The following is a 25,479-nucleotide window of genomic DNA, read 5'->3' as shown; positions in this document are numbered from 1 at the left end:
AAACAACTTTGTTATACTCCCTTGAGCCATCAGTTTACACATAAACAAATCTAGTGTTCTCCCTTGAACCATTGTGTTGTTTCTCTACAAAAAACCCTACCCACGCTCAAGTAAGTGTTCTGATGCCTGGATCCAAAATCTGCATCAGTTCCATTGGGACGTCATCTTCTCCTGACTGATCGTGCTGGGGGCTCTGCTTGTCTCCAGCACTCCGGACCCTCAGCTACTCCCACCACCTGGGACCCCCGATCGATTCAAGCTTCACAGACTGGTGAGAACCTAACTCTCTCTCTCTCTCTCGGTATAGCCTTCTGACCCTGACTTGTGTAATCAGTTATTGTTTTCTAAACCTGACTTTTATAATCAAATTTAAGTTAGATTTAATATTATAACTGTTTTGTTTGTTTGGCTCCCCTATGGTTATTACCTGGCAATAAATTATTTTCATGATTGAGCTGGTTGCTTCTCTCTCTCTCTGTCCCCCTCGTGGGTGTTTTTTGGTTTCCTCATTCGCTCTGTAGCAACGCTTCTCGTACCTAAGCTAAAAGATCCCTGCAGTGCCCAAAAATCCTGTGGGGTTTGCTCATCAAGTGGGTTACTACCAGAACAATTGTAACGGGAAAGTGGGGATAGAGACGTGCTGAACCTAGGACACATGAGGGTGGCAGATTGAAAGTGCTGCTCGACCCAGTCTGCTCAGGTGTGCTCTATTCCAGTGCAGTGCCCATGGCATATGAGGGTGACAGCTTGGAGGTGCTGCTTAACCCAGCCTGCTGAGTCCAGGGACATATAAAGGGTCAGCTTGGAAGTGTGGATTATCCCGGTCCTCTCAGACGTGCTCTGTTAATATGTGTGTTCGTCTGATTCTGGGGCTGGAGGAACCCAGCCCTGGGGAACCTAGGTTCTGGAGGATAGCTCCATTGGGAGGGAACTTGCAGCAAGGAGAAGTAGAGCTCCATATAAGAACACAAGTGACACAAGCAGTACATTGATAGAAGTACAGAACACCCTCTCCAACCCCAGAAGAGTAACCCTAATAAGTGAGCGTACCCCAAAGTAACAGGCAAAGCTGGTAACAACACCTAGGCTGTATTGTCATCAGGAAATAAACGGTGTGTTCTTAAGTTAGCTAACTCAAGACACCTAATAGGAGGTCAAATCCTAGTGAAGTCAAGGCAGTTTGTAGTTTTCATACGCACTGGCAGGTTAAGCTCTCCCATAATTTTTACCTCAACCTGCTAGCACATGTGAACACTACACACAGTCTTGTCTTCCCTAGGATTTTACCTCGAGTTTGCTAACTCAGCTTAAGAACACACCTTTTTCCAAGTGAAGAAAAGCTCCCCAAGCATGATCCTGCTCCCGTGAACTTCAATGGCACCGTGTTTATCCCTTAACTAGCCAACACTCACACACACATTTTTTGTGTGTGGATGCAACTGAGGCATCCACACTGGAAAATGCAGCTCAATTTTCTGGGCCAAATCCTGGCCCACGCTCTGGAGATGTAACAGGACCGTAAAGCCTCCTTAGGTAGGCAGTTGAGGATTCCCGTGGCATGGAGGAACCCTCAGCTGGCACAAAGAAGTTCCTATGCCCTCCCCTCCTGGCTTTAGCATAGGGTGGCTGGAATGCACAACGTGGCTACATAAAGGCCTCTTGGGAGCCACTGCAACTACGCATAACTTAGAATAGCCTTGGGACCACTCTAAATTATGCTGGGGATTGGAGGACAAGCAAAAATAAACAGAGATTTGGTGCAACTGTGGATTCTGTGGGCCTCTTTTTTTTTTTTTTAACTGGAATTAATATGAACATCATTTCAATGGGAACTAGTCTGAGATCATTAAACTTATTTGAGATAGGGTCACTAGAAGCTGATTATCTTGGGTTGGGTTTTCAAAAGCTCTTGCTACTCACTTAACTCTGCTGCCATTGAAGTCAGTGGAATTTGACCATTATATATTTATAATGGACTTCAGTGGAAAAAAGAAGCCAGACTGAAGTAGCATAAATGAACTTTATACAGAGGGTGTACTCACAGCAATTCTACGTAACTGAGCTAATAAGGATGTGGGAAAAGAAACCACGCCATTAGGAGAGGGCCCAAGTAGTAGATAATAAAACACATTCACTGAGCTCACCTATAAATATCAAATGACTACTCTTAGACCACTTTACTTGTTGCAACAGTATATTGTTTCAAGTGCAACAATAATTTATTCTTATTAACCTGGATGAGTATCCTTATCGATTCAAGCCAGGTATGCCCAGCCCCATTGTAATTCTAACCGCTGATGGTTAGAGATGCCAGTGTTATAAAATGCACATTAAAAATGGAATTTGAGAGGGAAGAGCCAAAGCGTGAGGCTGCATTGAAATATTGTCTTTATCCAGTTTATTCTATCTGCTCTCAGAGCTAGCACGTAGTTCAACAGAGTTCAATTCTGTAGCTAGAGTGGAAGAAAATAAAAGACCCTGAGCACCAATACAGTTTAAAAGTGACACATGATTTGTTCCCCTCTATTATTTGTGCTACTGCAGTACCCAGAAGCCCCAGTCATTACTGTGGCCCCATTGTGCTAAGCATGTGTAGAGCACCTGTAGAGCTTCCAATCTAATTTAAGATGAGGTACAATTAGGTGGATTAAAAAAACCAAACGTTTTCAGTCAGGAGACATCTAAGTATAAAACACAAAAATACTGATCAAAATAAAACGTCTCCTTTAAAAACAATCTATTAATTTCAGTAGAGTTACTCCAGATTTAGACCAGTCTGACTAAGAGCAAAAACTAGATACCCACAGTCCCGTGGATTTCTGTGCATATCAAATTAGCATAGCACTTAAGAAGCAGTTAGATAGTGTGTGTGAGGTAGCATCAAATGATTTGACACAATGGGCCTGATTCTTCTCTCCAACCAGTTTTATAGCAGTGTAACGGGTGTAGACATTTCTGATGCAGATTGCGATAGGGCAGAGTACTCGAGCATATGCACAGCTTTAAGCATCTCTATAGTTCTGCTGACTTCACTAGGACTACTCCCATGCTTGAAGTTATGCACAAAAGGACCTTGTTAAATCAGGATATTAACCCACTGTTCGACAAGAATGAGGCCATTGTAAATGGAATTCAATTCCAGATTTGATTGGCGTATGGTATATTTCTAGATAAAGCATCTATTACTGTTACTTCCACTGGGAAAAAAAAAGTAAGACTCACAAGCTGCCATTTCACACGAGCTTCCTACTTAATTAAACAGTAGAGCTGACAAGAAAATTGCCTTGGCGGGTGGGGCCTTTTATTCAACGCAGTAAGAACTGATGATGTGCTGTCTATGGTGACGTATGCAAAAGGAAACAAAGCCGGTATTAGATAATTGTTGGCCCTGATACCGATCTCACCTACACTGGTGTAAATCTGGAGTAACGCCACTACATTCAATGGAGTTAGATTGCTATGAGACTAGGTTCAGGAGCTATAGAGTGCCCAGTGATATCTGGTTGTTGCAATAAGCTTTGTACATTTTCTTACATTTCTGCTTTCGGGGGATCTCGTTATTAATGCATCGCCTCACTGTTTTTTAAACGCAGTCTGCCATTTTTAAGCAAGCATTCAAAAACACTGCACATACATACAGAAAATAGAATCAATTCTGCAGCGTTGACCGATCAGTAGCAAAGTATTGTGTCTGACAGTTTAGACAGAAAAAGCTATTCTCACCAGGTATTAGACGTTTATTTCATGGACCACTACATTATGTAACAGAGGACACCTCTAGCTTGAAAAGGCTTGCAATTACAAGGGAAGGATGTGTGCGTTGGTTCTCTGCTCTGATATTCTGCTTTTGATATATTATCATTATTATATTCAAATATTCCGGGAATGCCCATAGGCCCCCAACAGGGATTGTGCTGAGCACTGTGCAAACACAGATCGGAGACAATTCCTGCCCTGAATGAGTGGCGCTCCCCTTTCTTGTACTCTGCTTACAACCAGCCAGTTCTAGAAGAAAACGACCTCCTTAATTTCCTATTGTTTGCCCAGCCCTTGTTCTGTCCATCCTCTCCAGTGTCAACAAAAACGTTCCCTTCAATATAGGAGTTTACCCGATTGTCAAAAATCTGCCATGGTCAATGAATTCCTTACTCCCTCCCCCTGGAGCCTGACATGCTGTCCAGTGACTGATCCTCCTCTAACCTCTCCTTTCTTGGCAAAGAGAGCGATAAAGAGGCCGCCTCTCATTTCTCTAGCGAACAAAGCACATATCACATAACAATATCCTGGACAGATTCTCATCTGACAGCCCATAGCATGGAAACCACAATCCTCCCTGTGGCCAATTGCCTCCCTCCTTGTATTTAAATTTTATTTCTCTCCTCCTCCACATCCCCCTTGATCTCAGCTCAGCTTTTGACAGTATGGTTCGTGCCATCCTCCTCGACTGCCTCTGGAGCTGCTCAAAATTCTCAATTTTCAATTTTTCAGTGGAGGCAGGGGGAGAAGGAAGTGTTCCCATTTTCCAATTAGTTCTACTAGATAGCTGTGTAGGCATCTCCTCGGTCTTGTCTTCTTGCCAAATGACTCTTATTTGCCTCTACTGTCCATAAAGTTGGCATCATTCTTAACCCCAAATAAGCCCACCATGTTCCATGTCTGTATATCAGCCTCAACTCTGCCTTTGCTGAAGTCTTCTTCCATGCCTTGCTTGTATCTTGGCCTCCCTGAGCAAACTCCCTTTTAGCTAAGTCCCAGCAGGCACCATGCTGCTGCCTGGCGTCTCACCATACTTCACTGTCTATCCTTTTGCTTCAGGGCCCAATTTAGAATCACTCTCCTTGCTCTTCATAACCACTATTGGCTCACTCCAGCCTATCTGAAAAGGCTCCTCTCTCTGCTCATTTAGCACTGGCCTCCTCTGTGTTCCTCTACACACACTCAGCATGTGAGATGCAAGAGCCTTCATTTGGAACAAACTTCCTCTCTCTCTCCACCTCCCTTAATCTCCATCTCATTTCAAACCTCAGCTGAAAACATACCCTCTTCCCCTCCCTTCCTTACATCTCTCCCTCAGCTATTATTTATCACAGTCATTCTATTATTTAACTCTGCAAACATGTATGTGTGTGTGTGTGGGGGGGGGCATACGGTTTGTCTGAAGGATGCTGGACACAAATTATTATACTTATGTTAATAAGATTTAAACACATGCAGAGAGGACAGAAAGTCAACTGAGATCCATCGAGGGCAGATCTGGTACTAAAATTTTGCCCTAATTTGGAATTGTCTTAAAGTCTGTTTATTAAAAAAACATCCTTTACCAGTTCTCACCAGAAAAACAGACAAAAATAAAAGGAAGGACCTACACCACACAGACTCTCGCAGCCTTTGAGAGCTCTCTCTGTTAGGTACTTAATAGCCTCCACCACCACAGTATCCAAGAGCCTCGCCATCTTTTAACATAAGTATCCTGACAACACCCCTGTGAGGTGGGGAAGCACTGTTATCCCCATGATACAGAAGGGGAACTGAGGCAAAGAGAGTTGCCTGAAGTCATACAGGAAGTCTGTGGTGGAGTAAGGAACTGAATGCTGGTCTCCGGAGTTCCGCAGTAGCACCCTAACCATCCTTCCTCCCTTTCAATGAGATGCTGACACGGCGCGTACACCTCACCAGCTATCAATTCAAGGCATGAAGCAACTAAGTGCTGTGGGATGTTGACTGAATTTAGTGTATAGGAAAATTTGCGCAGATGCATTTTTAATGCCAGAGTACAACAGCAGAATGAACTAAATTAATCAAGAGCACAGCACTCGATTTGCAGTGGAGGAACGTATCCCATAGGAGAAGGACATACCCTACGAGGCAAACTGTGAGCAAATCAGCAAGGAAAAGGGAAAGGAAGGATTCAAACTGCTGAAAGTTACTGTGTTCTCAGCCTCAATCAACCAATATTTAAGACCCCATGCAACCACCACCCTCAAGCTTTGAAAAATTACCTTCCCTGGAACAAATCTGTCTTGTCGAGCAAAGTCATGCAAACAGACACAACCATTGCAATGTGACCTTTTCCAAGTCACTGCAGCTGGTTTAACTTTAAGTGAAGGAAAGATGACTGAAAGCCAGCAAGTGATCCAGCAATTTTTGCTTTCCTTGTGGCTCAAACACTCAAGCACATTCGCTCTCTCACATCCCTCAGGATGAAGCAACAGAGGGTCCTGTGGCACCTTTAAGACTAACAGAAGTATTGGGAGCATAAGCTTTCGTGGGTAAGAACCTCACTTCTTCCATGAAAGCTTATGCTCCCAATACTTCTGTTAGTCTTAAAGGTGCCACAGGACCCTCTGTTGCTTTTTACAGATTCAGACTAACACGGCTACCCCTCTGATACTTGATTCCTCAGGATGTGCATGAGTCCAGTTGCAACCATCACCCCCACCCAGGTGCTGTAAAGTGGTTCATGGCTCCAGTTTGTTTATCGTCACTTACACAGTGGCACATTTTCAAGAGTGTCTAACAGATTGAGGAGCACCGAGAGGGGGTTCACTCAGCCCCGAGCACCATCTCCTCGTGGCCGGGAGTGGCATAATGGCTCCGTTTCCATCCGGTGCCCCCTGCCGATGGATGCTCCAGCATTGCGGTGGTCTCTCTTGCTGTAACGCAGCCCTCCGGCCAGATCATGATTTAAATCCACCCCTTCTAGGGTAACAAACGTACAATGACAAGTCTAGAAGTGTCCCAACACAAGAGATTCTTCCACCGCTCATGGGCTATTTCTTGGCCTCTCCTTCAGGATCAGCCTTCAGCTCCCACCTTGGGCTTGTACACCCCTTCCTTGTGGCTGGTAGGGAAACCCAGGCCCACCCCTTGCTCTGGGTTCTGACGCAGGGACCCTGTATTAAGCAGCTAGGTCTGCTCCTTCAGATGTGCTGCTGCTGTTTCCCTGAGTAACTTCCGAGTCCCTTGTGTTGCTTCCCTGCAGCGGGTGCTTAACACAGCCTCTCTTCTGAGTCTCAGTCCCCTGGCTTGCTGCCGAGTCTCCCCCAGCTCCTTTCTCTGCTGGAAGGGTTGATTCTCTGTGCCTGGCCCCCTTTCCAGGGCCCATCATAGGATTCATTCCATCCCAGTGGCCTTTTTTCAGTCGGCCTTCCCCAGAGACCTCCTGTCTCCTGGGTGTCTCTACTGTTTCTAGTCCGGGAGAGCGACGGCAGACTCTCTCCCTGCACCTTCCCTCTGCTCAAACTCTTATCCTAGCCCTTCCACAGCTCTGCTTCATCCTCAGTTAAGCCTGGCTCTCCCTCCAGGTCCAACCTGGTATGTTAATTGGCCTCTTAGGTCCACATTAACCCTCTTAGAGCCTGTGTGGGGTAAATGCCCCATCACAAATTCCACCGGCTTTCATTGGGATCTGTATTCCTAATTCCCTTAGGCAGTTTTGAAAATCTCCTCAATGGTTGCTTTTAAGAATAAGACAATTTGCACTTTTAAAGAGCTATCAATTAGCTTTTGTATCTGCTACCTATAATTTTGTTGCGAGATCCAAGGATACTTAACATTCCATAAGCAAGTCTCTTGTAGCAAACACTGAACAAGAGGAAGCACCGGTTTCCTTATTTTTTCTATGTGTATTAAGCTAATACACCTCTACCTCGATATAACGCTGTCCCCAGGAGCCAAAAAATCTTACCGCGTTATAGGTGAAACTGTGTTATATCAAACTTGCTTTGATCCGCTGGAGTGCGCAGCCCCGCCCCCCCGGAGCACTGCTTTACCAGGTTATATCCGAATTTGTGTTATATCGGGTCACGTTATATCGGGGTAGAGGTGTATCTTTGTTAAACTACATTCAGAAGAAGAGCTCCATTCTCCCTCAACTCACACCCAGATGATGAGACTATCAATGAGTATGAAAAGTACTGAAACCATGACTGATGATTTCTACTCACATAGCCCTTTTCATCTAGAAGGACACCAAAGCGCTTTACCAACCTCATCAATTCTTAACATAGGGCCCACAGAATTTGCCATAACACTGCACATCTGCTCTTGTGAAAAATAGCATGGGATTTTGAGAGCACAAATGGTCAGCACCCGGCCTTTATATCCCCTCCAAAAGACAGCATCTTTTTCTTCCACCTAGCACAGTGGGGTCCTGGTTTCTGACTCGGGCTACTAGGCACTACAATAATACAAATAAATAACAACAACAATAGTACCATGGGCCTGATCCTGGATTAGGTCTCAGGCCTGGACACAGATTCAATATTGATTGAGAGGGAAGAGTCAGTTCCCAATACCAGTCAGTGCATCACCTGAGTTGTTCTCTGGAGATCTCCCACCCTTACTGTCACCCAGGACGACCCGGCTTAGCTTCAATAGGTATGTCTATAGTCTTGTGCCTTTAATTGCACGTGAAAATGAAGTATGACAGTCAGTTGAACACTGCAGGGCAAATCTATCCAGGGATCCATTGATCCCATAGATGAGAATAGAACCAAAATTTGAATTCTTCCCTTTGTGTTCCATTTATGACACAATTATTTGAAAATAAAAGAGGCCGTGACAAAGAAATCCATAATCTATTTTAGGGCAAGTATGGAAAAGAATTATTGCAGGAAACAATTATTGGAGCATTACACTGGTCTTTCTATCGAGATGCTAAACCTGATACCAAGCCCGATTTTCCAGTGTCTTGCTCCTTGCGCAGCCATGTACACCTGGACTTGATAAGCCCCAGGTGATTAGAAGAGGAGACTGAATTGGGAGAGATGAGTTATTTACATGCGGTTGTCACTGTCTTGCTGTGCAAGTCTCTTTGGACCTGGATTCTCCTCTCCTTAACAGACCTGGTCGAAAAGCAGCAATTTTTGCGTGTCGAAAATATCATTTGTTTATCCTGACATTTCCTGCAAGCAATATTTTGGGTTTTTGACTGGAAAAAAAAAAGTTTCACTTTTCAAAAAAAAGTTTGTTTTTGGTTGGAAAACTGGAAAATGTTCAAACTTACACTTTTCCATGAACATTTCTGTTTTGGTTGAAAAGTGATTTTTTTTTGCCTAAAAATGTTTAGACAACAATATGTACCCTTAATATCTACTCCTGCGGGGGTGGGGCGGAGGGCAGGGGTCTCTGTTCACTGCCTGCACCCCAAGCCCTGACTCCGCAGCTCCCATTGGCCAGGAACTGGGGTCAATGGGAGATGCGGGGGCGGTGCCTGCAGGCAGGGGCAGTGCGCAGCTCCCCTTGCCCCCCCCCCAGGGGCCACAGGCACACGCTGCCCACTCTGGGAGCGGCGCGTGGAGGGTACAATTGGCGGCACAGCAGGGTAAGGCAGGCTCCATCCCTGCAGCTCCCATTGGCCACAGTTCTTAGCCAATGGGAGCCGCGGAGTCGGTGCTCGGTGTGTGAGCAGCGCGTGGAGACACCTGCCCCCGACCAGGGCCGCTGGGCTGCCAGCTGCTTCCTGGAGCAGTGTGGAGCCAGGGCAGGCAGGGAGCCTGCCTTAGCCCTGCTGCACCACCGCCCGGGAGCTGCCCAACGTAAGTGCTGCCTGGCCGGACTCCGCACCCCTCACCCCCTCCCGCACCCCAACCCCTGCCCTAAGCCCCTTCCAGCACCCAAATTCCCTCCCAGAGCTTTCACCCCGCATCCCCTCCTGCATCCCAACCCCGTGCCCCTGGCACAGCCCAGAGCCCCCTCCCACACTCCGAACCCCTCGACGCCAGCCCAGAGCCCACACCCCAACCCCTTGCCCCAGCCCAGTGAAAGTGAGTGAGGGTGAGGAAGAGCAAGCGACAGAGGGATGGGGGATGGAGGGAGTGGGGCGGGGCCTCAGAGAAGGGGCGGGGCAGGGATGGGTTCTTGGGGAAGGGGCGGGGCAAGGGTGTTTGTGTTTGTGTGACTAGACAGTTGACAACCCTAGGAGACACAGATTGCTTATGAGGGAAACCTGAAATGCTGGAGAATTCCTTCCTCCTGTCTCAGTAACCTCATGGTTCTGCATTTCTGGTGTAAATCATTTCCCAACACTGGAAGTCAGAGGAACCAACATTTATGTGGAACAGAGAGAACTTGGGGAGTGAAATGAGAGACACTGGAAAGCTCTGTATTACACAATACCACAGAGAAAAAAGGGCCAGATTTTTCTACAAGGATGACGGTGTGGAGCAGATGCTGCAGGCACACGTTTCCCCTTTCCACAGAGAATTGTCAGCCCTCTACTTTACCCTCACAACTTGCGCTGGCACTGGAGTTCTCTGGTGCTCAGGGATTTCTGCCTGAAAATCTGGGCGGATGTTACTGTAAAACAACCCTGAGCTGAATTAACTCCCTTTTGGTTTCCTCAGCATCTGTTGCCGAGCAGCCAGAGGAGGACTCAGCCAACACAATGCAGGATTTTCCTGGCTTCTCTTTTAGAAATAAATCACTATAATAATACGGTTCTAATAAACCAACACAAGTCAGGAAGGAGAGAAAACACATTTCAAAGGAGCACATTTTCAATCATTCTGGAACAGATTCAAGGGTTAGGGGGAAAGCTGCACAGGGTTTCTTCCTGCCTTGTACACATTTGATCGTCACTGGATTTAGAGATTGGCTTGACCGAATACTACATGGAAATGTCATCCTCATCCCTTTTGGCCTGTGCAATCCATTCACACAAAGGTTGCTTTTTTCCCCACCAAGAAAACTAGAGATGATATGAAAATGCTAAGGACACTACGTAAACTTGTTTAAAAAAAACACCTGTCTGCTTAAAATTTCCTATTGCAACCCCAAATTCAGTTCAGCATAGAACTTTCTCTTTTTGAAATAAGTTCTCCGTCCAAACAGTCAAACCATAATGGACAGGCCAGTGTAAGTAGAAGTCTTGAATTCTGTAATGATTATTTGGCATAGGCTAGAGTTTCGCCCAATCACAGTCATCCCATATTTTGGAAATTAGTTTTGAAGGGCAGTAAAATGGCCTGAACCATCTTTTTGTCCTGTTGCTACTCAGGTCTCATGCATCAAGGGATGGAAGGTGCTGAAATCTACTTTATGTATATACCATATTTATAGATGTGCAACGTGATGGCCCTGGCTAGATCAATGGCAGTGGGGATCAAACCTGGGACCTTAGAATTTAAAGCATGAGCCTCTTCTGCCTGAGCTAAAAGAACCAAGCACTAAGAGACTCTTACTGAATAGGGGAGGCAGCCTAGTGAGAGATGATGTGGAAAAAGCTGAAGTACTCAATGCTTTTTTTTTGCCTCGGTCTTCACAGACAAGGTCAGCTCCCACACTGCTGCACTGGACAGCACAGCATGGGGAGGAGGTGAGCAGCCCTCAGTGGTGAAAGAACAGGTTAAGGACTATTTAGAAAAGCTGGACACGCACAAGTCCATGGGGCCGGATCCAATGCATCTGAGGGTGCAGAGGGAATTGGGCTGATGTGATTGCAGAGCCATTGGCCATTATCTTTGAAAACTTGTGGCGAATGGGGGAGGTCCCGGATAACTGGAAAAAGGCAAATATAGTGCCTATCTTTAAAAAAGGGAAGAAGGAGAATCCGGGGAACTACAAACCAGTCAGCCTCACCTCAGTCCCTGGAAAAATCATGGAGCAGGTCCTCAAGGAATCCATTTTGAAGCACTTGGAGGAGATGAAGGTGATCAGGAACAGTCAACATGGATTTATCAAGTCATGCCTGACCAACCTGATTGCCTTTTATGATGAGATAACTGGCTCTGTGGGTATGGGGAAAGTGGTGGACATGATATACCTTGACTTTAGCAAAGCTTTTGATACGGTCTCCCGCAGTATTCTTGCCAGCAAGTTAAAGAAGTAGGGATTGGATTCATGGACTATCAGGTGGATAGAAAGCTGACTCAATGGGTAGTGATTAACGGCTCGATGTCTAGTTGGCATCCAGTATCAAGTGGAGTGCCCCAAGGGTCAGTCCTGGGGCAGTTTTGTTGAGCATCTTCATTAATGATCTGGATGATGGGATGGATTGCACCCTCAGTAAGTTCGCGAATGATGCTAAGTTGGGGGGAGAGGTAGATATGCTGGAGGGTAAGAATAGGCTCCAGAGTGACCTAGACAAATTGGAGGATTGGGTCAAAAGAAATCTGATGAGGTTCAACAAGGACAAGTACATTTAGGATGGAAGAATCCCATGCACTGCTACAGGCTGGGGACAGACTGGCTCAGTGCCAATTCTGCAGAAAAGGACCCAGGGATTACAGTGGATGAGAAGCTGGATATGAGTCAGCAGTTTGCCCTTGTGGCCAAGAAGCCTAAGGGCATATTGGGCTGCATTATAGGAGCACTGCCAGCCAAATGAGGGAAGTGATTATTCTCCTTTATTCGGCACTGGTGAGGCCACATCTGGAGCACTGCGTCCAGTTTTGGGGCCCCCACTAATGAAAGGATGTGGACAAATTGGGGAAAGTCCAGTGGAGGGCAACGAAAATTATTAGGGAGCTGGGGCACATGGCTTATGAGAAGAGACTGAGGGAACTGGGCTTATTTAGTCTGCAGAGAAAAAGAGTGAGGGGGGATTTGATAGTAGCCTTCAACATCCAAAGAGGATGGAGCTCGGCTGTTCTCAGTGGTGGCAGACAACAGAACGAGGCGCAATGGTGTCAAATTGCAGTGGGGGAGGTCAAGGTTGGATATTAGGAAAAACTATTTCACTAGGAGGGTGGTGAAGCACTGGATTCCCTAGGGAGGTGGTGGAATCTCCATCTTTAGAGGTTTTTAAGGCCTGGCTTGACAAAGCCCTGACTGGAATGATTTAGTTGATTTTGGTCCTGCATTTTGCAGGGGGTTGGACTAGATGACCTCCTGAGGTCTCTTCCAACCCTAATCTTTTATGATTCTATGAACCAACTCTGTTAGTCAAAGCTGTAGCAGGCTCATCAACTTTTATATGTGACCCAGCCACCACTAGGAGGGACAGAGTGCCACGCTGCGTGGGTGTGGATTATACATGCAGATGAATTGCACTGATTTTTTTTATGATACCCTTGATTTTTAGGATTCCCATCAGTGGAAAGCCAGCTAAGATTATGAGGTACGTATCCTATATATCTCAAATACACAGTTCTCATTTTTAAAACGCAGCTCTGAAAATGATGTTAGCATCCCCACAGCCACTTTGTCTCTTCCCTAGGGACATCTGTCCATTAAATCACTGGCATGAAAGGTTGGTTAGTGTCATTTGGATTATTAGAACTCCGCAGCATCTAATTTGAGAGTTTAAAAACATTTGGCTCTCTGAATGTGCAGTGATTTCTGTGTATGTCAACTTCAGTCCTGGACAGAAATACCTGATGGAGACTTACGGAGCTATGGCAAGCAGCATTCGGACTTTGTACACTGCAATCTCTTCAAGGCATGGTTCAGTGAAGAAGGAAGTTTGCAAGAAGAGGTTAGAAACACTGTAGAGAGGAACGGAGGATTCCACAGACAGTAGAGTGCTAGCCTATTTACCCACACACATTAAGCTCTATGAGGAGGTCACTAATATAGAATCATAGAAATGTTGGGCTGGAAGGGTCCTCAAGAGGTCATCAAGTCCAGCCCCCTGTGCTGAAGGAGGACGAAGTAAACCTAGACCATTCCTGACAGGTGTTTGTCCATCCTGTTCTTTAAAACCGCTAATGACAGAGATTCCATAACCTCCATTAGAAACCTATTTCAGAACTTTATTACCTAGTTCAGAACTCTAGTTAGAAAGTTTTTCCTAACATCTATCCCAGTGGTTCTCAAACTTCACTGCACTGCAACCCGCTTCTGACAACAAAAACGGCTACACCAGCCCAGTGCTCTGTGTTACTCGAGAATCAGGGCTGGCGTTAGGCAGTGGCAAGCAGGGCAATTGCCCAGGGTCCCACACTATAGGGCCCCCCCGCAAAACTAAATTGCGCAGTCGGGCTGCTGTTCATCAGTGTCGCGCCACTGATGTCAACGGAGCTGGCCCCATTTACATCAGATGAGGATGCAACCCTGCTGTCTTGTTGAGCTTTTCACTGTGCCAGGAACTATCTAGCACTGCAGGTAGCATGTAAAACAAACACAATTCCTGTTAACATGACTCCAGGAACGATTCTTCTACACCAAAGCTAAAGGAAATGTTAAGACTCAAGAGGTGAAGATTTATGATCCGGAGGAGGGCAAGTTATTAAATCAGAAATAAAAATGCCAGCAGTTGCTTTGGAATAGAAAAAAGCCACTCTGTCCTTCTTTGGGTGCAAATTACCATTTCATTCACTACTTTTCTGCTGCTTTACAGGGAAGATGTTAATTTCACTGCACTCAGAGTCTCCAATGACAACTGAATACAGCAAGATGAAACCCTTTGAACTATCCTCAATGGAACACTGGGGTGAAAAATGCATTTCTGAGATTTGAGACCAGTGTGTGTACCTTTTATTTATTTAACTGTGACCCAATGAGAGGCAAGCACTTCCCCTTGCAGGGACTTCCTGACAGCAAAAGGTTACGTCAGATATTACATCAAAAGATGTTTGTCACGCACGAGCCTAGTGATTAAACATTCAGTGCAGCGGGGAAAATAGCTTAATGGATCCACTTGCACAACAGCAAGTTTTAACGAGAGCAGAAGCAGGGGAGTCTCATTCATGTTGCAGGTACTAGATAGCTAAAAGCACACAGCATGTTACTAAATGAAAAGAGTGTTTCTGATAAGCGTTTGATTTGCTTGGGGGTACATAGATTTATGCATGCATTTTGCCACCCGTAGTCACAGCCGTTTGATTCCAACTTGGATTGCAAAAAGAAACCCCAAACAAAACAAACTTTCCACAAGATGCTCCGTATTCGCTAACACGCTCCCTTCAAATCCTGCAACATTTCAAAGCTGCACTAGAATTAGGACTTTCAAACATGTGCATGTGGGACCGCACCCAAGCATGCCTGGATGCTGTATGCCAGTGTACGCACTAGGGTAGGTGTGTGGTTTATCAAACTCTCTCTAGTTGTTTTTCTTTGAGATGCCAAGAAGCTGGGTTAATAGTTATTTCCCTCATGCCATGTGGTGCTGGCACTGTGATAAAATAAGGGCAAATCAGATTCACAGTAATAAATCCTCTTAGTTTAACTGACCCATTGCTCTGACTTGGACTCCGCTTACAAGCACATGCAGTGTGTTTGGTAAGCCTGAAGCAGCACATTGTTCATGGTTTATGGGTTAATCTGAAGTGGGGTAGTGTCTACTAGCCCCCCCCACCCAGTGCAGACAGCTCTTATCAAATGATCCTGCAGATCATCTTGTAAGAACAGCAGCAATAATCTCACTTGTGAGGATCATTGCTATAAAAGAGGACTGACATTACCCTTGATTTTAATGCACTCTCCATAGGCCTGGCTGTGGGCTGACAATGATTACTCTTGATAGCAGAGTGCCGAGAGTGAAGCTGTGGATTAACCTGCAATGAGTGTAGACTCTCTACAGGGCCGGTGCAAGGAAGTTTCGCGCCCTCGTCGAAATGTACACCTTGCGCCTCCCCCCGCCCGCCCCCCCCGCCCTGCGGCCGCCCCCCCCCCCCCCCCCCCCTGGGGCCCCCCCCCCCCCCGCAGCAGCTCTCCCTCCTCCCCCCCGGGGAGCCGTGCGGCAGCTCCCCACCCGAGCTCACCTCTGCTCCGCCTCCTCCTCGAGCACGCCGCCCCCACTCTAATTCTCCTCCCCTCCCAGGCTTGTGGTGCCAAACAGCTGATTGGTGCTGCAAGCCTGGGAGGCGGGAGAAGTGGAGCAGCCGCTGCACTGGGAGAAGGAGTCTGAGCCGCACGTGTCAGCGCGCCGCCGGCAGCCCAGGCCAGGAACGCTGTAAAAAAAAATTGGGGCCACTGCTTTTTGACGCCCCCAAATCTTGGCACCCTAGGCAACCGCCTGGTTTGCCTTAATGGTAGCATCGGCCATGGCTCTCTATATGCACCTGTGACTCTCATTCATGTGAAGCAGAGTTAGGCAGATACACAGAGGGGAGAACCAACCCCAGCACACCTAAAACTTTTACCTTGAACATCGTCTGTTCAATGAGCCACAAAGGAGTTCTTAATGGGATGCAGTTTGGTGTTTGAGAAGGAAACCTGAATTGGGGTTGTTCTCTTGAGGATACAATTGCCATAGCATAAATGGAAGAGACAGGATCCTTTCATTTGGCTGAACCTCATGTGGGTTCCACTGGCTTTCAGATCACGCCCCCTGCTGCAAGAGCTGCAAGCATCAGTAAGGATGTGTATTGCAGGGTGATTTGGTAGGCAGTGCAATGCACAATGACCAAGTCATGCAGGTTAGGGATGTGGGTGACAGTTTAGAGATGCCACAGTATGGCAGGGATTGCTGAGGCTTGATTAGAGATGATGCTTCTAATGGTTGGTGTGCGAGGAAGGCGTGCATAGAAAGAGCTGCTAGGAGTGGGAATGCGGGCCTGTTGCCTGAGTGTACTGGGGGTGGGTAGGAAATGGTGGCCCGGAAAGAAATGGGTGTGGATGTCTTAGAAATGTATTGAACTCACTCAGATCAAACCATTTGTGAAAGTCGAATGAATTATATTGTAGAAGTAGAATGAATTAATGAAATGCTGTATGTTCCTTTAAAGCAGGAACGAGGAATGTTGAGATAAAGTTGTCAGGAAGAGGAACATTAAGGTATTGAACAATGGGTCCACTTAAACTGATGGTGGGACATTCACAGGAGATTGGTGAGAGTTAATAAGGACATGAGATATGTCTCTAGACCCAGGTAAACTTATCAGTTCTGCTCCTTGTTAATCTTGTTAATTTCGCGCCCTTTTCTCTGTATAAATAAGGTGGTTTGAGCCTTGTATGGGGCTCACATTTTCTGGGTGTGTTAGCAGAGCGCCTTTGCTAATAAACAGAGTGGTCTGACGAATTGTGAGTCCTGAGTCTGACTTTGACACATTCAAGTTTGAAGAAATGAGACAGCCCCTGGCACATGCTTTGTTTCGGGATTAGCTGGGAAAGAGAACCCAGTGCTAGACAGCAGAATATACTGAATATGAGACAAAACAGGCTTCAGATGGCTGGTCCAATAGCTCTGAGCTTGACTCCCAGGCCTGATCTTCCATTCCCTGGGCTGGCAAGGGCTATGTATGCTACAATGGCAGCACTAGCACATCACATTAGTGTGTGATTGAGGAAGGATCAGCTCTGAAGGACTCCAAAGATAACCCCACTCAGCCTTTCTTGGCCAAGGAAGGTAGCTGAGGGCCCCTGAGGAAAGAAAGCTCTGTCACTGACCTTTGAGGTGGAGGGAAAATGTTCCCCCAGTGAAACAACATTTAAAATGCCACAGCAACTTTGTCCTGCTCACATGAAGACTCCCAAGGGAAAAAGTTCCCAGAGAGCAGCATTGTACCAATACTGGCCATCTCATGCCAGAACCTGTTCCCCTGAAGTCAAAGACAAGTCTCCCATTGAGTTCAATTGTGCAGTATCAAATCCATAGTGAGGAGTGCATTAAACCTCCCTGTCCAAACACTGCTTTCCAAAAGCTACTTCCCTAGATGGCACAAAATGCATTTTGGTGGGAAAGGATGGGTGTAAAGCAACAACATTCCCTGGTCTCAATGCATCTCCTTCATTTGCAAACCCTGAAATTGGTGCAGCATTAAGTGAACTCGACCAAGTCAAATTACCTATTGAGCTTGGAATGCTAATGCAGAAAATAAAACTGCTAGTAGGGAATATTTTCAAAAGTGCCTAAGGGAATTAGACATAAAAGTCCCATTGGCTTTCAGTAGGACTTGGGCACCTAAATCCCTTAGCCACTTTTGAAAGTCTTCCTCTTATTTTTCTGATTATTTTTTGTATTGTCTGTGTCTGCTATTAGTTCAATTACGATCCCAAAGTTGCAATAGACTAAAAAGAAACCCCAAGAAATTTAATGACATACACTTCTGCAATCACCCGTCTTAAAGATTCACATATACGAGTTAATAACTTTGCAGGAAAAAAGACACACAAAAAGGATAATATCTAATTAAATTGCATTCATTTAGCTAGATTATTAACAAAGCTGGCTATTAATTATATTTGTTATTTTTTGTGCAAAAAAAGAAGAAACACAATGTTTTGAGGTTAGAGTGACTTTAAGAAGCAGTTTAGAGCTTTTGGTGTCCTGCAACTTGAAAACAGCTTTAGCACGGGGGCTGTTTTTATTGTTTTGTGGGATCATAAAAGAAAAACAGGTAAAGAAGAGAGTTCACTATGTGTGTGTGAGAGAGAGCGACACACATAAAAATAAAGCACATTTGTACTTGTCAATAACTAGAAACCGTTATAGAGCAGTTTTCCCCTCATCTGAGCCCTCAGCAGTCCTTTCAGAATAGCAGCAAATAGTCCTGGCTGTATCATTTCAGATCTGATTCAAATCTTATTACGGTTATTTTATTGCCAAGAACACCTAATCTTTGCATTTGGGGCCTCTCTGGAAACCATGCAGTTCATAGCCAACTATTAAAGTGAGCTAGTTACTGTACATTCTTAAACTGCAGGCAGCTTCATCTTGCTTTTTTTTAAGTATTAGAATTAACCAGAACCTCTGTGGATAACTGATGTGGATTTTATGAGTCTGCTCTCTTTGTTTTGCCACAACAGAAACATACATCAACTACAGTTGAAAAGAAGAGAGGGGAAAAGGAAAAATCAGGGATTACAGGGTTTTTTCCTTTCTTTTTCTGCATCAGCACTGAAGAATGAAAGTGTTTTTATACTTACAATAGCTGTCGGGGTCGAAGCCAGCACACAATACAGCACCAGAGGTGAAATAAAGCTCTCGTCCTCCGTTCCTGGGTAAGGCTTCATCAAATCTCCATCCTGACAGAAGAAACCCTGGATATGCACCTGGAAAGTGTCAGTGCACTCGAAGTAGTAGGCGAGCAGAACGGTCCCAGCCATGATGACAAGCTGAAAATACAGCATGGTCACACAGAGACATTAGTTGCTGTTTAGCAGATGCAGCTGTGTCTCTGAGCTACTTTAGTCCCACGGAATATCCTCCCTCCATCACCCCAACAGCTCTTCCAGTATTGCTCTGTGTGTGTGTGTGTGTCTCTCTCTCTCGCTCTCTGCTTTGTAACATCTGTTACATAAACCTTTTGGCAAACGACACTAATGAATGTCTCAGATCGAAGTGGGTCTGCAGCATGGCTCGCAGAGGGACTGGTGCTTTGGCGGCTACTTTATCAAAAGGCGTACAAGTGTCACCAGCAGCGACGTTCCATGCAAACTAACAGGACAGCAGGCAGCACCATAGACTTTGGCGGCAACAACCTAAAAATCAGCGCATACTGGCGGGGGGTGGGAGGTGGGGAGGGGGCGTTTGAAAGAACAAGGGTTGTGGGGACCAAAAGCCGTCGGAATTCAGCCAGGGCAGGGGAGAGTATATACCGTGCTAGTCCAATGAAGCCCCGTGTGGCCCAGAATGGGGACTACTCTCCAGGTAAAGCAGAATCTTGAGTTTGCCTTTTCATGGAGCTGCCACTTAGAAGGGAAACTTTAAAAATCTATTCAGGGGGAGCCCAAAATCTGCCAAGGGGAACAATGGACCCAGCCTGCTTCCCAGACCCAGCAGCAAATTCTGTGACCACTTCTCTGCTCCGGGCTTCACGCTTTCTACAGCCCCTCCTTCCCTTTCCTAGCAAACAGCAGATGGTTGTGCCTACTTTTGTACTACTAGGATCCCTTTCAGGGTCTGCTCCAACATAGACCCTGGGCTGAGTCAGGTCCTTCAAACATGCTTATTGCACCAGGATCCATCCTGGTCTCATTTTTTGTTTCACTGTAATGTTTGATAATGTATTGCTGGTGAACAATGCTGGCTTGGCAGCCCTGGAGACTGAAGCCTTCTATTTATCCCCAAACAGATCTGACAGGGCCACAGCAGTGTAAGCTCCTCCCCAAATTGCTGACCCCCACTTCCCTCAGCCCTGACCAGGAGGGATTATGCCACAGAAGTGAGAGGATAAACCAGGGGTTCTCAAACTGGGGGTCGCAAGGCTATTACGTGGTGGGTCACGAGCTGTCAGCTTCCACCCCAAGCCCCGCTTTGCCTCCTGCATTTATAATGGTGTTAAATATGTAAAAAGTGTTTTTAATTTATAAGGAGGGGTCACACGCAGAAGCTTGCTATGTGAAAGAGGTCACCAGTACAAAAGTTTGAGAACCACTGGGATAAACCCATTCGCTGCTTGGCCTCTCTGCCAGCTTGCAATGGGACCGATTAAGTACAACAACCTGTATCCAGCACATCATTTTTTTAACATTATCATGTTGTCTTGTGAAGACATTAAAGGCGCCACAAAATGCTCTTTTCCTTTGTATGATTGACCACCAATCAGAGCTATTCAGGAGCAAAAGCTGGCTAGTCCAAAGCCGGACCGCTAGAGGCACCATTCAGTACAAAGCAGGCCTGATTCTTCATCACCCTGCGCGGTGTGTAGCCCATGAACACATGCTGACCTGGTGGCATTTCACACCCACTTTGTACCGCCATAAATGCCTGCACAAGGTGCAGAGCAACAAAAATTCAAAATCCAGGATCCTGTTTACAATCATCTTTCACAATGGAGGCACATTAGCTGTGCGTATGTTTCAAGAGGTGTCGTGAATGCAAAGCTACTTACTTAGTAGTGAGCTAGGGAAAAAAATCAGGGCAGGAATAAAACCCAAATCTTAATTTGTCTTTTTTTTTTTTTAAAGTCACTTTGCAATGGGTTAAAAATATAGTGTTGCAAGATTATAGGAAGAGCCATTTAATATACCCCTCTTGCAATTCTTCCACAAAGAGCCATTTACAAGATGTTTGTGCATCTATCTAGCTCCTGGCCTGACCTTGAGTCTAGATGCCTCTGACATTAAAAAGTTTATTGAAAGTTAGGAAAAGTGATGATTCAGTAGGGTCATTATGACCTATGTGTTTTGTAAAAGTTAGTTATAAAAGATTAGCTAATAGAGTGTACTTTGGAGCAGTCCTCTGAAGCCATCTTGAGAGATGTTTTTCTTGATACCCTTTCTCCGCGGTGGGTGAGCAACTGTCCACTGTGAACCTGTTGTTAATTACTCAATACCATTCCAGATGTTAGGTAAATATCTGGGATGTTCTAAACCTATTGCTTATGTCTGTGTGGGCTTGGAAGCGGTGGCTGCTGGGCCGGGAGCCCAGTTCTGAAGGACCGCCGCCAGCAGCAGCAGCACAGAAGTAAGGATGGCATGGTATGGTATTGCCACCCTTACTTCCACGCTGCTGCCTTCAGAGGTGGGTGGCCAGAGAGTGGTGGCTGCTGACCAAAGACCTAGCTCAGAAGGCCGCAGCACAGAAGTAAGGGTGGCAATACCATATCATGCCATCCTTACTTCTGTGCTGCTGCTGGTGGCGGCGCTGCCTTCAGAACTGGGCTCCCGGCCCAGCAGCCACCGCTCTCTGGCCAACCAGCTCTGAAGGCATCGCCACTGCCAGCAGCAGCGCAGAAGTAAGGGTAGCAGTACTGCAATTACTCTACAAGAACCTTGTAACACCCCCCGCTTTCCCCCCCCCACAACTCCCTTTTGGGTCAGGACCCCTACAAGGACAACACCGTGAAATTTCAGATATAAATATCTGAAATCATGAAATTTATGATTTTTTAAATCCTATGACTGTGAAAGTGACCCAAATGGACCATGAATTTGGTAGGTCCCTAATTATAAGGATTAATTACCAAATTTCCTTCCATTTGAGTAAGCCTTTAAAAAAGAGGCTATGTTGTTACCGGGGTTTTCAGAACCCCCAACAGGGGCAACTAAACTATTTTGCTCTAGGTGGTGTTAAGAATAAATCAACAAGAACTCAGTGATTCTGTCTGATCAAGGATTAAATGCAAGTCAGCATGCTCTTGTCTAACACTGCAGTTTATTAGATTTAAGCCCACACAAACATAAGCAATAGGTTTAGAACATCCCAGATATTTACCTAACATCTGGAACGGTATTGAGTAATTAACAACAGGTTCTCAGTGGACAGTTGCTCACCCATCGCGGAGAAAGGGTATCAGGAAAAACATCTCTCAAGATGGCTTCAGAGGACTGCTCCAAAGTACACTCTATTAGCTCATCTTTTATAACTAACTTTTACAAAACACATAGGTCATAATGACCCTACTGAATCATCACTTTTCCTAACTTTCAATAAACTTTCTAATGTCAGAGGCATCTAGACTCAAGGTCAGGCCAGGAGCTAGATCGATGCACAAACAGCTTGTAAATGGCTCTTTGTGGAAGTGTCCAGTTATGCCCACCGGATGCTGCAAGCTTATATGAGTTCATCAATTTAACAAATACATTGATATGTACCAGGCTTGTTATCCCAAAGGGAGTCTGCCACACTTCAAACCAAACGCACTGCTTCAGGTAGAATAAACAAACAAATTTATTAACTACAAAAGACAGATTTTAAGTGATTATAAGTCACAGCACAACAAGTCAGATTTGGTCAAATGAAATGAAAGCAAAACGCATTCTAAGCTGATCTTAACACTTTCAATGCTCTTACAAACTTCGATGCCTCTCACCACAGGTTGGCTGGTTGCCCTTCAGCCAGGCTCTCCCCTTTGATCAGCGCTTCAGTTGCTTGGTGGTGGTGGTTGTAGATGGAGATGGAAGAGAGAGAGCATGGCAAACGTCTCTCCCTTTTATCATGTTCTTTCTTCCCTCTTGGCTTTGCCCCCCCTCTTCAGGATCAGGTGAGCATTACCTCATCGCAGTCTCAAACTGACCAAAGGAAGGGGGGTGACTCACTCGAGAGTCCAACAGATCCTTTGTTGCTGCCTAGGCCAGTGTCTTTTGTTCCTGTGAGGCTGGGCTGGGTTTGTCCCATACCTGCCCTGATGAGGTGTGATCTGCCCCTCTGCTCCTGGAGAGTTTTGCCTGGGCCTGTTTTAAGCCATGAGGACACATTTTCAGCCTCGTAACTATATACATGAAATTACAACCTATAACATTACTATAACAACAATGCTCAGTGAGCCTACCGAAGACACCCGACATGACAAACTTTGCATTGGATACTACACAATCATATTATAAGGATGAAAATGGGGGTGCAGAGTGTTCCCCCGAGGTACAGAGTGTCACAGAGTGACAGTCCTTAAATCTGAGACTTTACAATAAATCACGTTGCAGCCAATGAGAGCTAAGCCATCTGCTTTACCAGAAATCCACATAACTGACAAAGGAGCAAGTCTCCCCAGAGATCTGAAAACAACGAAGATGCTCACCACTTTATTGCCCCACTAACGCAGCCTTCTAGGAGAGGAACTAACTCTACATGAATTGGGGACACCCTTCCCTGTTGAAAGCTGACATCGATCACTAGGATAGGAATTGATGAAATCCCAGTGCTATAGTTCAGATCTTCACCTCCATCTGCAAGGGGAGATCTGCATTGCACAGAAGGCAAGGAGGGAGAAGTGCCAGCTTTGTAGAATTGTTTTTCTCTTCTCACTAGATACCCCATCGCCCTAGGAATCAGCATTGACACTAGGAGAGTAGGTAGAAGGGGGGGATGGGTTGGATTGTCTTCTACTCTATGTGCATCTTACCACCCAGTGATATATCCACTTAACACCTATAGAGTCAATATTAACCCAAGTGCTCCCCCTTCCACCTGACAGAATCCAGCACAATGGGGAACTCCAAGCACAGTGGCTGGTGGCTGAGCTCTGGCACCGCAGGAAGCAAATGAGCCAAGAGAACCAGAGGGGTTGCACAACACGGGGCCTTGGCATGGGCAGTTCTTGTATCGTCAGCTTGCACAAAATCCTCTTTCAGCGTTGGAAACTGCACCCTCATTTGTTCTGCAAAAGGAGGGGCATGCTTCCTGTTCCTCAGAGTTTCCTGTGTCTGGTTTGTGTTCTCCATCTGCTCAGGGCAAGAACCACCTCTTCTCCTGGGTCTTGTACAGCACCAATCACTCTGTTAGCATTTAATGAGTAATACATGATAACTACAAGGGGAGTTTAGGCAGCAAATAAATAAAATAAAATAAAATAAATAATAATAATCATCATCCAACCTAGCACGAGGACAGGAGACTGGAATTAACATTCTACTTCTGTGAAAGGAGCCATGAGATATTTCATTTTAAATGGCCACAAGTGATCAGGATTTCAATTTACATCTCTTCAGAAAAGCAGCATTCCAGTGGCACAGCACCCCTAGCATCATATTCAGGGACTGACCCATTACGAAGAGCATCTACTGACTGAAATACAATTTCTCTAGCCACTCGGTGGTCTCCTAAGTACTGATCCAGTCTGAAATTGCTTACCTAATGAATCTGATGATAATATGAAGACTCCACAAAGTGCACTAGAGACTTTGTTGTTCCTATTAATTTTATTAAGGTACTCAGATATTTTGGTGATGGACAGCACATAAAACCCTAAGATCCATCTAACTCTAATAATCGTTATTTAAAAAGTGAAACCACACTTTAAAATACACATGCCAACCTAGCCTCCATATCAAGATGACTAATTAGAGCATGACTCATCCTAATAAATATTTGCCATTTGCTAACTTGCCATTCTGTTTGCACGTTGCAAATAAAATGGCTTTTAAAGATTCTGTCCATTATTTCATTTGTCTTGCTTAGTGTACTAATGTGCTACCCTTTTAAAAGAAATGTATTAATCAATTTCATTCCAAAATGGAATAAAAGGCCACATAAATTACTGCCATGGTTTCCAAATCTACAAACTCCTCTCCTTTTAAAATGTGCTGCCCCATTCTGGGCTTTAACGCTGCCTAACTTCTATTGATAGCCAACCAGTCCCTTTGAAAATCCCAGCCTCAGGCCTGGTATCCAGAATGGAGATTCCAAGCTTGAAAGCTAGTACAACCCCTTCCCCGTGTCCACAGCCCACCCCTCAAAAATAACCTGTCCATGGAAATCTGACATTCTCTTTGTCTGTGTCAAAGAGGGGATTATTTCAAAGATAGCTGACAAGGAAGTCAATATTTATCAAAGATATCAGCCTCAAAGATCCGTTGCCTTAATTATTGTTGTTAAGCTACGATAGCATGTAGGGGCACCAATTAAGAGCAAGGCCACATAGTGCTACGCTCAATGCACTATGAGGGAATACCTACCCAGGTTTTGGTAGACAGTTTTTGGACCAATGTAATTGTATCTGTTTTAGAAAGAGATACTTAAACTGGTGCAGCTCTTAGTTGGTTACAGTGACACTCATATAAAGGTGCTTATATTATTTCATGAGCTTTACCTATATAAGCACCTTTGTCCTGCTCTAAAACTTTCCAAACTGATATCATTACATCGGTACAACATGTGCATTTAGACCAACCTTACAAGACAGTCCTGCTCCAAAGGGCGCATAGCTAACCAGACAAGAGTAACAATGTGTTGGAGTGTTATCATGCTTATTTTACAGGTGGGGAATAGAGCGA

At 45.4% G+C, this 25,479-nt stretch overlaps 1 protein-coding gene across 4 annotated transcripts in view; it reads right to left on the bottom strand.

The window, feature by feature from the left end:
- Positions 1-25,479, bottom strand: part of PLPPR1 (phospholipid phosphatase related 1) — a 196,462-nt gene that overhangs the window by 47,969 nt on the left and 123,014 nt on the right. For all 4 annotated transcript variants that reach the window (XM_034773410.1, XM_034773407.1, XM_034773408.1 and 1 more), the window contains one exon: positions 18,751-18,939. In XM_034773410.1, coding sequence (XP_034629301.1) covers positions 18,751-18,939 — 189 coding nt within the window. The remainder of the gene's footprint in view (positions 1-18,750; positions 18,940-25,479) is intronic.

The sequence above is a fragment of the Trachemys scripta genome, chromosome 6, assembly GCF_013100865.1.
Source record: "Trachemys scripta elegans isolate TJP31775 chromosome 6, CAS_Tse_1.0, whole genome shotgun sequence".
Taxonomy (NCBI): Eukaryota; Metazoa; Chordata; order Testudines; family Emydidae; genus Trachemys; species Trachemys scripta.
This window is presented reverse-complemented; position numbering and strand designations above follow the sequence as displayed.